The sequence below is a fragment of the Neophocaena asiaeorientalis genome, unplaced genomic scaffold (genome assembly GCF_003031525.2).
Source record: "Neophocaena asiaeorientalis asiaeorientalis breed wild unplaced genomic scaffold, Neophocaena_asiaeorientalis_V1.1 scaffold225, whole genome shotgun sequence".
NCBI lineage: Eukaryota > Metazoa > Chordata > Mammalia > Artiodactyla > Phocoenidae > Neophocaena > Neophocaena asiaeorientalis.
Genome location: NW_020172364.1, coordinates 5,147,358 through 5,161,597, shown reverse-complemented (window position 1 = coordinate 5,161,597; position 14,240 = coordinate 5,147,358). Strand labels below are relative to the sequence as shown.

Genomic DNA, 14,240 nt, shown 5'->3' with positions numbered 1-14,240 from the left:
TACCTGTGAGAAGGAAATTTTCAGAGGGAAAACGCACTCTATTCCTGTGGTATGATAAGCCACTTTCTATACTTTCCTTATGCAACTGATTAAGCTTTCAGTAAGTCACAGTTCTTCCTGGTTTCTGGAAATTAGTTGTCAATCCCAGTTTTCTCTTTCGAACTTTCATCTTTTTATTTATCTTTCAATGCATTTGAGAAGAAAATTGTAAAACAGTATGTTGGTAAATAACCAATAGTCTGGATTTTTGGAATCCCAGACAAAATTACCTCTACAAGTTGGGTGTGTTCCCCCCCCAAATTAGGCTAAATGACATTTACCTGTTGGCTATTGATATTACTAAAAATCACTATCATCTTTTCTTAAAATTCACAGAGCATAGGTGAATTTCTTATAAGGCTATAGACTCTTAAAAGGGTCAGTATGGGGTTCATTCAGAAAGTATGAACTCTACAATCTGGATTTCTAGGGCCGCTGATTTGATCATATCTATGTAATCCATGCTTTTGAAGACACTCATAAAATTCTTGTCTCTACCGTGAAAAGAATGGGGCAACAAAGGGTTTCATGTTTACTAAACATTGTGTCCTTGGATGATTTCCTCTTGCCTGTCACAGAATCTAAGATCACGGAGAAGCAAGTGCCAGCTAAAGACCAAGTGTCTGCGACCCCCGTGGGAAACCATGATGCTCAGTCTTCAGGCTCAGAATCCCCCATAGTGTACCTGAAGGATGTCATGTGTTACCTGTCCTTGCTGGAAACGGGGAGACCTCAGGATAAGCTAGAGTGTAAGTATGTACCCTGTCAAGGGGCTTCGACTTTTTCCTAGAGGAAGAGCTAGTGTCCTGTTTATTGTTCTAAACAGGCTGGAGGTTGATCTGGCATCCTGGGGATGGGTCCTGCCTCCTTGGGGGAGCTTTTCTGCCCTGTCACCAGCAGTGACATGAATATTTCCTAGAATCTTCCCTGGAACACAGTACCAGTTGTATAGGGTGGAAGGTGCATTGGAGACCTTGGTATTGAGAACCAAGATCTGGAAAGGTAAGGGGTCTCTGCAAAGGGTGAAGACTCCCTTCCTTTGCTGGCAGGATTTCCTGAAAGCCTCCAATCAGAAAGCTGCTGCCTCCTCTTAGAAGATTTTTCAAGGGAAGATTTTCAACATCTGTCTTCCTTCCCCTATTCCATGCCCAAGCAACTCTTTAACTATGAAGAACTCTTTTTTTTCTTGAGATCTAATCAACCTCTATCTTGTTAAAGCCTATTTCCATGTCTTCACCCACCCCCACCCTAAGTGTTTTGGCCTCTTGAGAAAGAGGGCTAGTTAATTAAGGGAGTTGAGCTTGGTTTCAAAAACATGTCTTCAGAAGGAGAATAATAGCTGGGGACAGAAAGGAAAGCCCACAGTGGCTGAAGAAGCCTGCAGTCTCGCAGATGACTCACTCTGGGGACGGTCTCGCTGACTTTTGTGAGCCTACAGGCAAACTTTGAAACAGATGACAGGTAGGACCTTGTTAAAAATATATATTGTTTTGGCATCTCTTGGGATCTTAGTAGACACTGAGGGAAAAGCATACACATTATAGCAAAAGTCAAAATTCCAGCTAATAATCGGACTAGTCAGTGAAACTTAAGCATTAGGAAAAGTCTGGCAAAGGTTAACCCTTGCCCAAAACAAAATGAAACAGTTTACTCTCTTAGCCAGCTTAAAACCTCCCCCCTAGGTTTGCAGGGTTAACAATTACAAGTCTTAAATGCTAATTTGGAAGCAAATGTACCAGATTTCTGTTTCTTCTGACTAATGTTAAAGGGAAATGTCAAATTATTTCCCACATTCAGTTGGATTTTGAGTTTCAGGCGTTATATTTGTTCATAACTACCAGAGAGGAACAAATGTGGCAAATTCCTCGTATTAGTGCCTCTCAGACTGAGTCCTGTGATGGTAATGAAAAAAAACTGTATTTCTAAAAGCTTTTTATTACAGAAAATTTCAAACACAGATAAAAGTAGAGAATACAAAGAACTTCCGTGTGCCCATCAACCACCTTCAACAATTACCAGCTTGTGGTCAGTCTTGTTTTATTTATACCTCCCACTCATTTCTTCTGCCCCAGATTATTTTGAAGCAAATTCCAGACATCATATAATTTCATCTGTAAATATCTCAGTATGTACCTCTAAAATAATATAACTTTTTCTTAAATATAACCACAACACCACAATCACATCTAAAGAAAACGATTCCTTACTGTTATCAAATATTCAGTCAGTATTCATTATTTTCCCTTACTTGGGGAACAATTCAAGCACTGTTTGTTTGAATTGGGATCCAAGTAAGGTCCATACATTGCCATTTGTTACTACGTCTCTTTAGTCTCTCTTCATCTTTTGCTTATTTTTTTCCCTACAGTTTTTTGTTGCAGAAACTTGGTCATTTGTCCTATAAAGTTTTCTTTTTTTTAATTAAATTAATTCAGATCATCTCTGATTTTAGTGATTGAAACCAAGTTAAGTTTTTTTTCTAGATAACCAAGCATGTATTTTTTTTTTGGAAATGATAGCCTGAAATCCCACACATCATCAATGTAGTAACAATAATGACTCATCACTGAACACCTTATTTTTGCTAAGCACTTTAAATGCATCTTCTCATTTTAACCTCACAGTAACCCTAGATAGTTGACATGATTGTTCTCATTTTATATGTAAGAAAGCATGGAAAAGTTAAATGACTTGCCCAAGGCCATGCTGCTAAAAAGTAGGATGCTTGCTCACACTTCCTCATTCTACTCCTCATGCACAGTGGGACCAAAGAGGCCTTCCATGTTAGAGCCACCTGGGCCCAGAGTGTCTCTGGCCAGGACATTTGGAGGAGTCACAAAGAATCGGAAGCCCATGACTTTTAAATAACTTAAAGTCCAACCAGAGACACCACTGAATAAACACAAGGTCCAGAGACATAAAACATGTAGAAGGAAGTGACAGCACAAGGGCAAATTAACAGGAGTGCTGTGACCCTGTGGGTACATCCCAAGTGGTCCAGAGCAGTTACACAAGGGAAGGGTCAGCCACAGAGAACACAGGCGTGATGAAGGGTTTTAAAGGATGAGAGGGAAATGAAGATGTATTCAGCTCTGCTCCCCACCCTGCTTACTTCTGAGACCACAGACAGGATCTCTACCTTTTAGATGAATGAAATGGCAAGTTTCCAAATCCCATAAATGAACATTTAGTCCTTTGCCCAAAATTCACTCCCAAATCTTTCTTATCTCCCATCACCTCTCTACAGCTAGAACATGGTAGAGGATGTTTCTGAATTGCTTGTAGACATTTTTAGAAAAACAAATATAATAGCTTCTATAATAATAACTACTTCATACCATTATTGAGGATTAAATAAGTAATAATGATAAGGTGCATAGGATGGTACGTTGTACATATTAAATGCCATATATAAATATTCATTAATGAAAGAAAATAAAAATAAATAACATCTGTTGGGTGCTCTCTACATTCCAAGTGCTATAGATTTAGCATATCACTGACATATTAATCTTAATTTGAAAAACACTTAGGATAAAGAAACTATTATAATCTCCATCTTACAGATGAGGAAATTGAGCCTAAAGAAGATAAATGACTTATGTGATGCCCTAGAGGTGGTAGGACAGGGCCAAGATCTGAACCTACCTAACTCCACACCCTTTCTGTGTGCAGTAGAAGCAGTGTCCCGTCTATAACTGTGGTGCCTCTGCCCCACCACCAGCGGGGCATCTGCTTTGAGTTGTGTTCCCGTGATGCTGAGAGGTGTGAGTGCTCTACAGGGAATCACGCCTGTGACCCAGATCTCATCAGCGGCAGAGTTATTGCTTAGACAGTCCCAGAAGCCAGGTGGCTTGGTTCTCCTCCCTCTTCCCACTGTAAGGAAGGTCAGACTCTGTGCCTTGGAGGGTGGGTGAACTGGCTGCAACGGACTTCACTCCAGTGATCGTCAGAACGGACCTAAAAACTGGCAGCAGCAAAGTCTCAGCCCATCCCTGGTACCCGGAGGACATCTCAAGCCTCACCTCTGTGTTTCTTGCAGTCATGTTTCGTCTCTATGATTCGGATGAGAATGGTCTCCTGGACCAAGCGGTAAGCTCTCCAAATATCCCTCCAAGATCCAAGAAAGCCTGGGGGAGAGGGGAACAGGTGAAGGGAGAGTCCAAACACTCTCAGCTCCATCTTCATAGGAATAGCAGTGTCTCGGTATGAGCTGCAGAGATGACTAGAACCCCCCGCCTTCTACTTCCAAAGAGCCCGCCCAGAGGAGAGTGAACTCCAACTTGCTTTTTCATTCCAGAAGCTCAAATCGCAAAATCTCAGGTTGGGGAGATGCTTTAGTATCTCATCTAGTTTAACTTCCCAGCTGGTTGAGAAATACCCCCTGTAATTTCCTGCTGAAGCCCGGGGGTGGAGGAGAGGAGGTGGGGAGAGGCAGAGAGACCAGGGCAAGAAGACAGGAGAAGGCAGGTAACTGCTGGAGTGCTTTGCCGTTACCCTTACCTTCCTCTCATACCCCAGGGCACCAGCTCTAGGAGTCTGGCTCTGTCTGCTCCGAGCACATGATCCCATCCCACCACACCTGGGAAAGCCTGAGTCTCATCCCCACCTCCCCTCAGGAAGAGGCTGGGACAGGTCAGGGGTCATAGAATGAGAAGAGGATGGAAAAAGAAGAAGGTAGAGAGGAGAAAAGGCAACGAGAATCAGACAGGCCCTGTCCTCATGACTGGCAGTGTCAGAGATGGGACTCATTAACAGAAAGGCTCTGAGGTTGAAGTGTACGAGGCTGAGTCAGACCAAAGGGAGGAAGAAAGGGAACCAGTCCCTAGACCAACTGCATCGTCCCGGTTCCCACTCAACCCCAGAGTGTGTTTATGGGATCCCTGCAGCCACATTGCAGTTCCATGAGCTGGGTCATGCCAGGGAACCACCAAGAGAATCACAGACTCTCAAGCATTTGATCAACACATACTGATTGAGTATCTCATATATGTCGGCTACTGTTCTAAGCACTGGGGGGGTGTATCAGTGAGCCAACAGACAAAGATCCAGGCCCCCATGATGCTTTCATTCTAGTACAAACACACACACTGCAAAGCATAGTCAAGTATGTGTTAGATAGAGCTGTGTGCTAGAGGGAAAATAAAGGAGGGAAAGGAAGTATTGGAGGGAGCTGCAGTTTTAGCTGGAGGAGCCAAGGAAGGTCTCCCTGAGGAGGGGACATCTGAACAGACACTTGAAGGAGGTGAAAGGAGTGAGTCATGGGGGAGCACCTTCCAGGCAGAGGGAACAGCAAGTGCCAGAGGTCCTGAGGGATGCCTGGAATGTTAGCAGATTAACTAGGAGGCCAGAGTGAGTGGACCAGGATGACTGAACAGATGAGGTTGGAGTGAGTAATAGGAGATGAGATCAGAGAAGTAATGAGAAGGGACGGGGCGTTTGCAAAGCATTATCAAGCCTTCCAGGTGATTGAAAGGGTTTTCTCTCTTTTACTCTGGAGAGGTAGAGAACCATTGGAGATTCTGAGCAGAGGAGTGACGTGATTGACTTAGGTCCTAACAGGATCACTCTAGCTGCTGCGTTGAGTCTAGACTGTGGGGATGCAAGCAGGAATACCCGTTAGGAGGCTATTAAAATAAGCAAGACAAGAAATGATGGTAACCTGCACCAGGGTAGCAGCATTGCAGGTGGTAAGAAGTGGTTAAATTCTGGATCTATTTGGAAGGTAACATTGGTGGACTGAAGTGAGTCTCAAAATAGTTCTCTCTCTTTCAACTTCCCACCAAGACCCCCCTGGCAGTTGGATGCCCAGCCTCTTTGTGAACACTCCCAGTAATGGAGAGTTCAGCCAGTACCTTAAAACAGCCGCTCCACCACTGGGGATGACTGTTAGAGAAGGCATCCCTCCCACACACAAGGCATCTCTAGTCTGCCAGGGAAATTTTCAGTACAAAACCTGATTCTGCTCTTCTCTCCCCTCCCCCAACCCAGTGGTGAGGTCAAAATAGGCCAACCCTCAACTCTTCCCTCCCTCCATCCCTCAGCTTACTTCTGCCCTCTGTAGCTGACCAGGGCAGCTGACCAGTGGAGTACCTATTGTACACAGTAGGCCTTCAGGTATTTGAAGGTACTATCACATCTTCCCAAAAATCTTCCCCAAGCTCATATTTCCTAATTTCTACACTGCTTCTTATAAGGAAGTTTTAAATCTCCATTCTGCTCAAGCTCTAGTTTGTCAATGCCATTCTTAAAATATGGCATAGAACTGAACCCACCCCTCCAGGACTCTTTAAGTATTCACATCAGGGAACTTGTTCTTCCTGAAGTCTGCCCACTCTGCTCCCTGAAAATGCCCACCTATTTACACAGCCCAAGATTGAGTCTAATTCTCCATTCCTGAATCACATCGTTTGCTCACATTGAATCTTGGACCCAACTAGTTTCACGAGCTCTTTTCCATTGGAACTTCTGCTGAGCCCTGTTCCCACCATTCTGCCCACTTCCTTATCCCCATCTACCACTTAATCTGCGGTTTTGAAATGGGTTATTTTCTACTTTAAATGAAATACAATTTTAAAAGGCTTGCTTATTTTGACCCAACATTCTACCTGGTGAAAGTAACACCTTTAACCCTTGCTTCAGTTCTCCAACCTGTGTCCCCAAATCAACCTTACTGTGGACATCTTAGATGGTGCCCAAGACATACAAATGCTTTTTCAGTCCAGTGTGTTTCAGTGGGACTCTCAGTGCACTGATTCATTAGCATCCAACAATTCTGTGAGGTTTTAGATGGAGCCTGGCCTTGGTACCAAACAAAAGGCTCACTCATTAGGCAAACATACCCTTCGTGAATTTCCTGTTCCAAGAGTCCTGGACCCAGGACTTGATACAAAGGAAACAAAGGAGATGCCAAAAGGAATCTGAATCATAGTGCCTGAGAAAGGACCAACACAGTGGCTCTACATCCAACTGAAACTGACCCCCAAGGGGTATAGATGAATCCCAAGTTGCTAAAGCTGTGGGAATGAGGTGTGGGAAAAGAGGGAAGAAGTAAGTGCCTTGGTTTGTAAGTATTTGTAGGATCACAAAGAAGGAGGAAACAGGAGTGCTTTCTATGCTAAGTCAAAGCACAGAATAGGGGAAGGAAGGTGGGTCTAGGAGGAGGTCAGTGTTCAGTGAGCTTTCTGCATACCTCTGGCTTATCCACGGTCTGTGTTTCTTGTGAGCTTTGTGGTCAAGGCAGAAATAAAGAGCAAAAACAAATAGTGAGCACTTGATGGAATGCCAGTATATTGTACCAGCTGCTTCTCACACTCTGCCCTGCCCATCTTCCCACTGGGTTTGATTTTGAGTCTTGCTTGTAAAAACACATCTTCAGTTGGCTTCTCTCCTTGATGTTTTCTAGGAGATGGATCGTATTGTCAACCAGATGCTACACATTGCCCAGTATCTCGAGTGGGATCCCACGGAGCTAAGGCCTGTGAGTTTCGAAAAGCAGGGGGTGACTTTCCAGTGAGCTTCCAAGATGAGAGTGGGACTTGGAAACACATGTTTACGGTGCAGGCTGTCCCAGATCATCTTAGAGGTGACTTCTCTGGGTCCTACACCTTGATCTCCCACTTCCCTGATAGGAAAGATTAGAGGCGGCAGGGGCAAGTGTAGACTAATTCAAATAATAATACCTAATAATACCCCCTAACGCTTTCACCAAAGCTAAATTTTTATAACAGGAGCTCAGAGATCAGAGAATTTAGAGCTAGAAAGACTTTTAAAGATTTCTCTCAATCATTAGATAATATTAATAATAATAATTACATTGGGGGCTCCTATGAGTCCGATATAATATTTAGCGTTTTATATACACTTTCTCTAATCTTCACTGCCATGCTGCAAACATAGCAATACTAGTTCCAGTTTACAGACGAGAAAAGCAGAATCCAGAGAGTTGGGGTGGCTTGTCGAAGGCCACACAGGTCAGGGCAGAGCCAGGCCTGGACCCCGTTCTCCTCACCCCCATTTGCTCCCTCAATGCTCTACTCACTCCGAATCAGAGGGGAGAGGGGTAAAACACAAGCCAGAAAACATAGAACAGAAGAGAAAGAAAAGAGCAGGGTGGGCGGGGCAGGGGTGGGGCAGAGAAGTCGAAGATGAAAGTGGACAGTGGTTGCTCTATGGATTCCACAGATATTGAAGGAGATGTTACAAGGGATGGACTACGACCGGGATGGCTTTGTGTCTCTCCAGGAGTGGGTCCACGGAGGGATGACCACCATCCCATTGCTCATCCTCCTGGGCATGGACGACTCTGTAAGTTGCAAGCTTGAGGTCAAAGACCTCTCACTTTTCAGAAACATCAGGTTCCATGTGGAAGTTAATATCCTTGGCTTCTGCCCAAGACTTCCCAATGGACAGCCCGTATGCTCTAGGCCAGCCCAAAAGTCCTCTCTTTTTACCTATTAGTGCCTGAAATATTATTCATTCATTTGACAGACGTTTACTAAATTATTACTAAATAAAGATACTGTTCTAAGGGCTACGAGGGAACACAGATACAATATTCACCCACCGGAAACTTATGCTCAACCAGGCAAAGGGCAAAAAATATTCAGGGAAGAATTCCATCTTTTTCACAAATTAGGTTTAAAAATGCTAAGAGAGTTGGGGGAGGAAGGAAGGAAAGGAAGAAAGAAAGGAAAAAATACTGATTTGTTGTGAGGCAGAGGGCGTTCAATAATAATATCTGGGTTTTTTTGGTTTTTTTTTTTGCGGTACGCGGGCCTCTCACTGTTGTGGCCTCTCCCGTTGCGGAGCACAGGCTCCGGACGCGCAGGCTCAGTGGCCATGGCTCACGGGCCCAGCCACTCCGCAGCATGTGGGATCTTCCCGGACCAGGGCACGAACCCCGTGTCCCCTGCATCGGCAGGCAGACTCGCAACCACTGTGCCACCAGGGAAGCCCATAATAATATCTTATTTAACAATCAGAACAACCAGATAAGGTAGATTTTTTTTTACCCATTTAAACAGATGGAAAACTGAGATTTTGAGTCCGAAGAGGAAAAAGAATAGCCAGCATTTATTTGTACTTGACTCCAAAGAACCTGCACTTTCGAACGTCTCACACTTAGGAGTGAGACCAGTGGAAGAAACTTTGGAGGGTGTTTGCCCTGGCTCTGAAGGATGTGTGGGATTTTGATATCCCATTCTTGAGATAAAGATAAAGACCTAGGATATTTGATCTGGCTCTCAAGGATGGGTATGATTTGGCTGGTAGAAGAGAGAGTTTGCAGCTGGGAGAATACCTTGGTCAAAGACCCACATGAAAGAAAGTTCAGGGTGTTTTAGAGAAACCTCCCAGTTTTGATCAGAGTAGGGAATACATGTAGAGGCTTAATGTGAAATCACTGGCATCTGACCTGGTCTGCTTATTTACCATGAAAGTAGCTTCCATACATGAGGTAGGGAAGATTAGAACTAAAAGTACAAATGGTGACATTAGCGTTTACCGGTACAGTCACACGGGTTGTAAGACAATACCTCTTCAAGATTACTGAAATGTCAAAGAGAGGGACAGAACAGGAGGTTCATTTGGGTTAGCCTCTAGCTGATGTTGTTGCCTGTGCTGTGTCCATCTGACAGTTTTGCAATTCAGGACTAAAGCTGAGTCCTCATCTCCAACACTCAAGGACTGAGAATCCTGCAATTATCTCATAGCGTGTCCAGCTCTTTCCAAGTGCTAAATAGAAATCAATGAACCAGGATCTCCTTTTTCCTTATAACCCTAGAAGGTCAGAGCTGGAAGAGAACTTGGTGCTCCCTGGTCTGTCCCCTTCCTTTTTCATACCAAGGACCAGAGAGGTAAAGGCACTTGCCCATGGACACACACCTAGTTAGTACCAGAAGCCGTCTTCCATATTCAGTAACAGCAGACTTATCATGCAGTGATTTCTTACCAAGAACCTACTGTGTGCACGAACCCACATGAGCTAGGACCTGGGGGTGCTCAAATAGGTTAGGTATACTTTCTGCTGTCAAGGCTCAAGATTATAGCTGAATCAAAGTGGAAGTTCTGCTTGAGTGCTGTTCTAATGCACCTGTTTTTTCTCTGAAACATGGAAATAGAGATGGGACATTTTAATCACAAGGAACCAATTTCTAGTTCTGTTTCCTATTTTGGACTTGTTGAGTCCAAAGTGCCACCAACTCTTTGCTTGGAGGGGATCCACTGTTTTATGGCTGGAAGAGGGAGAGACATTATTTCTTCAGCATTCTCCCCAGTGTCTCCCCCTGATGCCAAATCAGCCTTGTATTAAAACCATACTTTACCTCAGGAATAATGCAAACAAAAAACAAATGTGCATTTGGTTTTTATTAATTGAAATTTTATGCATTTATTTGAAAATAGGCACTAAATTGTATGTTTTCACATTAATAGTTGGGGTTCTAGGGAAAGCGTTCCTCGATGTCTTAAAAGCCAGCTTGCTTGTTTGGCTTTTTTCAAAACCCACATGTGGCCACTGAAAAGTCTGGGGATCTCTGAATGGCATGTATGAGAAACAGTCTGTCTCCCAAGGGAACTGCAGCCTCAACCCGAAACCTGGCGTGCATAAGGAACGTTACTCCTACACCCTGCAGCCGCCAACGTGCAGAAATAAAGGAGCCACATGATGGTGCTATAACCCAAGCAGAAATGTTACTTTATCCCAAGTCAGGGTCCCTTTGCTTCTTACCCTGTATCTATAAAAATAGCTGACTCTCCCTTTCTCAGATACTAATTGATTTTGCGGATAAAGGTATTTCAGGTCAAATGACCGTCCCTTGGGCTGGATGAAGAAGGAGCTGTGTCTGCTAAGAGTGCTGTAATTTCCCTTCTGTCCATGAAGGAAAACCCTGGTCTGTGGAGGTACAGGAGAGGCATGGAAGGAGCATGGGCTCCGAGGCCAACAAGAGCCCCCAGTGTGACTACGGGCTCAGCTTGGTCACTTATTATTTGTGTGGTCTTGGGCTATTTATATGACTTCTATGAGTCTTTGCTTCTTCATTTCTAGAACAGGTCTAAATCTACCTCCTTACACGTAGGAAAGCACTCTTTACTTATTTTTGTGTCCCCTACTGCCTAGCACGGAGTAGGAACTTAATAAATGTTTTCATTTACAATGTGTCGGGCACTGGATTAGGATCCTCACTTATAGTATTTCACTTAATTTTTACAAAAATCCCTTGAGGTCAGTGTTTGTCAAAGGAATGAATGAATAGATATTTAAGTGGATCATTTAATCAGTTAGTGAACCCATTTACTAAAGTAGAAGCCATTAGATAAAAAGGCTTTAATTCTGTAAGACTCAGGTTTTGGAAGAAGCAGGGTTTTGAGGTGGTAAGAAGAAAAGAACTTATCCTGGCCCCAGGAGGAGACAAGCATTTGAAAAAGCATGTGGGCTCCTCTAGAGACCGTTAGCAGAAGAGTTGAGCACAGGAATGGGTCTGGCCACTATGACCAAGCCAAACCAGAGGGACACAGAAGTAAGAAGTGGGTTTCAGTCCAGCACTTCGGACTCCATGTACCTGACTCTCAATCCTTACCACCTTACAGTACTTTTTACTACCCTTAACAACAGCCCAAGAGTGTTACTCTTTTTTTTTTTTTTTTTTTTTTTTTTTTTTTTTTTTTGAGTGTTACTCTTTTGATGGAGCCTATGACAAAAGGTCAAGGACACCATACCTGGAGGGATGCTCCTGAAGCCACAGTCTCCAGCAAGCCTATGCTCCCAGGGGCTGGAAGGTGGGAGCTTTGGTGTCCAAGGAAGGTGTGTGATTATGTGAGGCTTGGCTTATCTGGTAGATAGAATGAATTTGCTTCCAAGCCAAGTCAGGGGGAAATGGCTTAACCATTTCTTTCTGTCTCTGTCTCTTTGCTGTTTTATCTGTGCACAGAAAGGTGATGAGAGGAGTACATTGTTTTTACTAAGCTAATTTTTTCCTGATTGTAAAACTAGTACCTCCTCACTGTAGAAAATTTGGAAAATACAGAAGAAAGTAGAAATTAGAGAATAAAATAAATCCATAGTGCTGCTAGCTATAGCTAACCTCTGTTAACAGTTTGGTGACGTTTTTTCCCGTACAACATATCATTGTATAAAACTGAGATCATAATATATCATCAAATTTGCATTCTGTTTTTTTCCCGTAGAACTTAGTATCATGAGCACATTCCCAAACCATCCAATGTTCTTATAAATATGTTTTTATGGCCACTTAACATTAAACCATACAGATGTACCACAAACCTTCTGGTCATTTTGAGGCCTTTAGGATATTTTCAGTTATTTTAAATAATGCTGGGTTAAACATCTGACAGAGCACAAAAATGCTCATCTGTCTTTCAAAAATGATTTCTTTAGGATAAAATCCAAGAAGGAAATGTATAAGTTGAAGGTTGTAAACATTTAAAGGATAGATAGATGGGTGATAGATAGATGATAGATCATTATAGATAATAGATGATTGATAGGTAATAGATGATTAATAGATGATGAAAGAAAGAAAGAAAGATTGTTCTGATTTCCACTCCCCCCACCACATACTCTACTCAAATGGCCCTAATTTTTAATATTTGCTTATTTTAGAAAATACACACAAAGAATTTTGTTTTGATTTGCATTTCTATTAAAATAATCTTTACAACAGTAAAATAAGTGAATAACAAAATAAATTTGTGAATACGTGAATAACAAAATAAATTTGTTTTCCAAATATGAGAAGAGACTCTTTTTAGAAAGAGTGGGGCTGCCTGCATCTCATTCCCTTGCTGTCCCCGCAGGGCTCCAAGGGGGACGGGAGGCACGCCTGGACCATGAAGCATTTCAAGAAACCAACCTACTGCAACTTCTGCCATGTCATGCTGATGGGCGCTCGGAAGCAAGGCCTGTGCTGCATTTGTGAGTAAACTTCCTTCAAACCCCTTTTCCCAGGAACTGTCTTGCTCTATACATGATTGAGCCATTCCCAGAAAAGTTTAGGCATCTCTGCTTCCCAGCTTGAGGGATTTGCCATGTTATTCCAACAGCAGAAAATAAAGCAAAACTTCCATGTCCTATTTTTGTTCTACCCAAGTCAAAGGGACAAATATTATCCTATTAGAGTCTCGTTATAGGCCACTGACTGCCTAGAAAAAGTTATTAAGGTTCAGATGTAGTTAAAAAGCATCTCATAATAATTTCAATTGAGTTTTGCTAGTGAATGTTTTGGTTGGTCAGAAGAACCTGTTTGTTTGTTTTTTTAATCAATAAGCAACTATATTCATATATAAAGTGGAATTAAAATTACCCATTTGTTCGGCTTTATAATCCATTTAGTAAAGTCAGATTGGAGAGGAGAAAAAAACACACATGGAAAAGGAAGGAGGGAGACTGGAAAGGAGGACAGAAGAAAGAGATGGAGGAGAAGGAAGAAAGAAGGGGTCATGTAGGAAAGAGGGTGGGTTTGCAGAGCAGGAAGAGAAGGGAGGGGCTGCAGCAAGAAGGCTTTGTAGGGCCCAGGCTGCGTGGGTGCAGAATCCTGCCCCCCACCTCAGGATGCAGACAGCAAGCACTCAGCCTGAACCCTCCAGGGACTGGGGAGCTGCTGCTGCAGCGAGGGCCGTCGGGTACGGGGTGGGTCACCGAAATGTTTTATCTGCCATGCACACAGGAGCCAGGCAGCAGGTAACCTCAGCCACAAAAGTCATCGTAGCAGAGCTGGGCCCAGTGTCTACCAAGAGCGAGCATCAGCAGGCAAAAGCAGGGGCCACCTGTCGTTCCAGCACCTATTTCAAATCCAGCTCTCACCCACGTTCATAGGCCCAGCCTCATTCCTAGTATGTTCTAGGCCTGTTGGCACAGAAGTAAACAGTAACAACAGCAGTCATTTGTGGAATAGCTGTTCTGACCCACACACATGGTGCTTTATACAAATTATGTAATGCTGCAAAGAGAAAGCAATCTTCTTCCCATTTTGTAGAAAACCCTGAATTTCAGAGCGTTGAAGGAACTTACCTTAGGTCGTGTGGGTAGTTACAAAGGGCAGAGCCAGAGTTCAGGCTCAGGCCTTCCTGTCTCCAGAGTTAGGAAGACCCCGGCCTTGCTGTCCACGCCCCAACATCCTGACATTCAGTACTGTGGCATTGGCATAGCCAGGATGACTCCTCACTCCCCTTAAGCGGAAAGC

The 14,240-nt window shown here is 43.4% G+C and overlaps 1 protein-coding gene across 15 annotated transcripts in view; it reads left to right on the top strand.

Annotated features, from left to right (window-relative positions):
- DGKG (diacylglycerol kinase gamma) overlaps window positions 1-14,240 on the top strand; it is a 230,942-nt gene that overhangs the window by 92,141 nt on the left and 124,561 nt on the right. For 14 of the 15 annotated variants that reach the window (XR_003006270.1, XM_024767827.1, XM_024767898.1 and 11 more), the window contains 5 exons: window positions 618-788; window positions 4,082-4,131; window positions 7,445-7,519; window positions 8,224-8,346; window positions 12,856-12,973. Coding sequence is in view for 14 of the 15 variants with exons in the window: in XM_024767827.1 (XP_024623595.1) it covers window positions 618-788; window positions 4,082-4,131; window positions 7,445-7,519; window positions 8,224-8,346; window positions 12,856-12,973 (537 nt within the window). In the remaining variant the exon portion in view is untranslated. Of the gene's footprint in view, window positions 1-617; window positions 789-4,081; window positions 4,132-7,444; window positions 7,520-8,223; window positions 8,347-11,718; window positions 11,843-12,855; window positions 12,974-14,240 lie in introns of those variants that run through there. The other variant, XM_024767883.1, reaches the window with a different exon arrangement.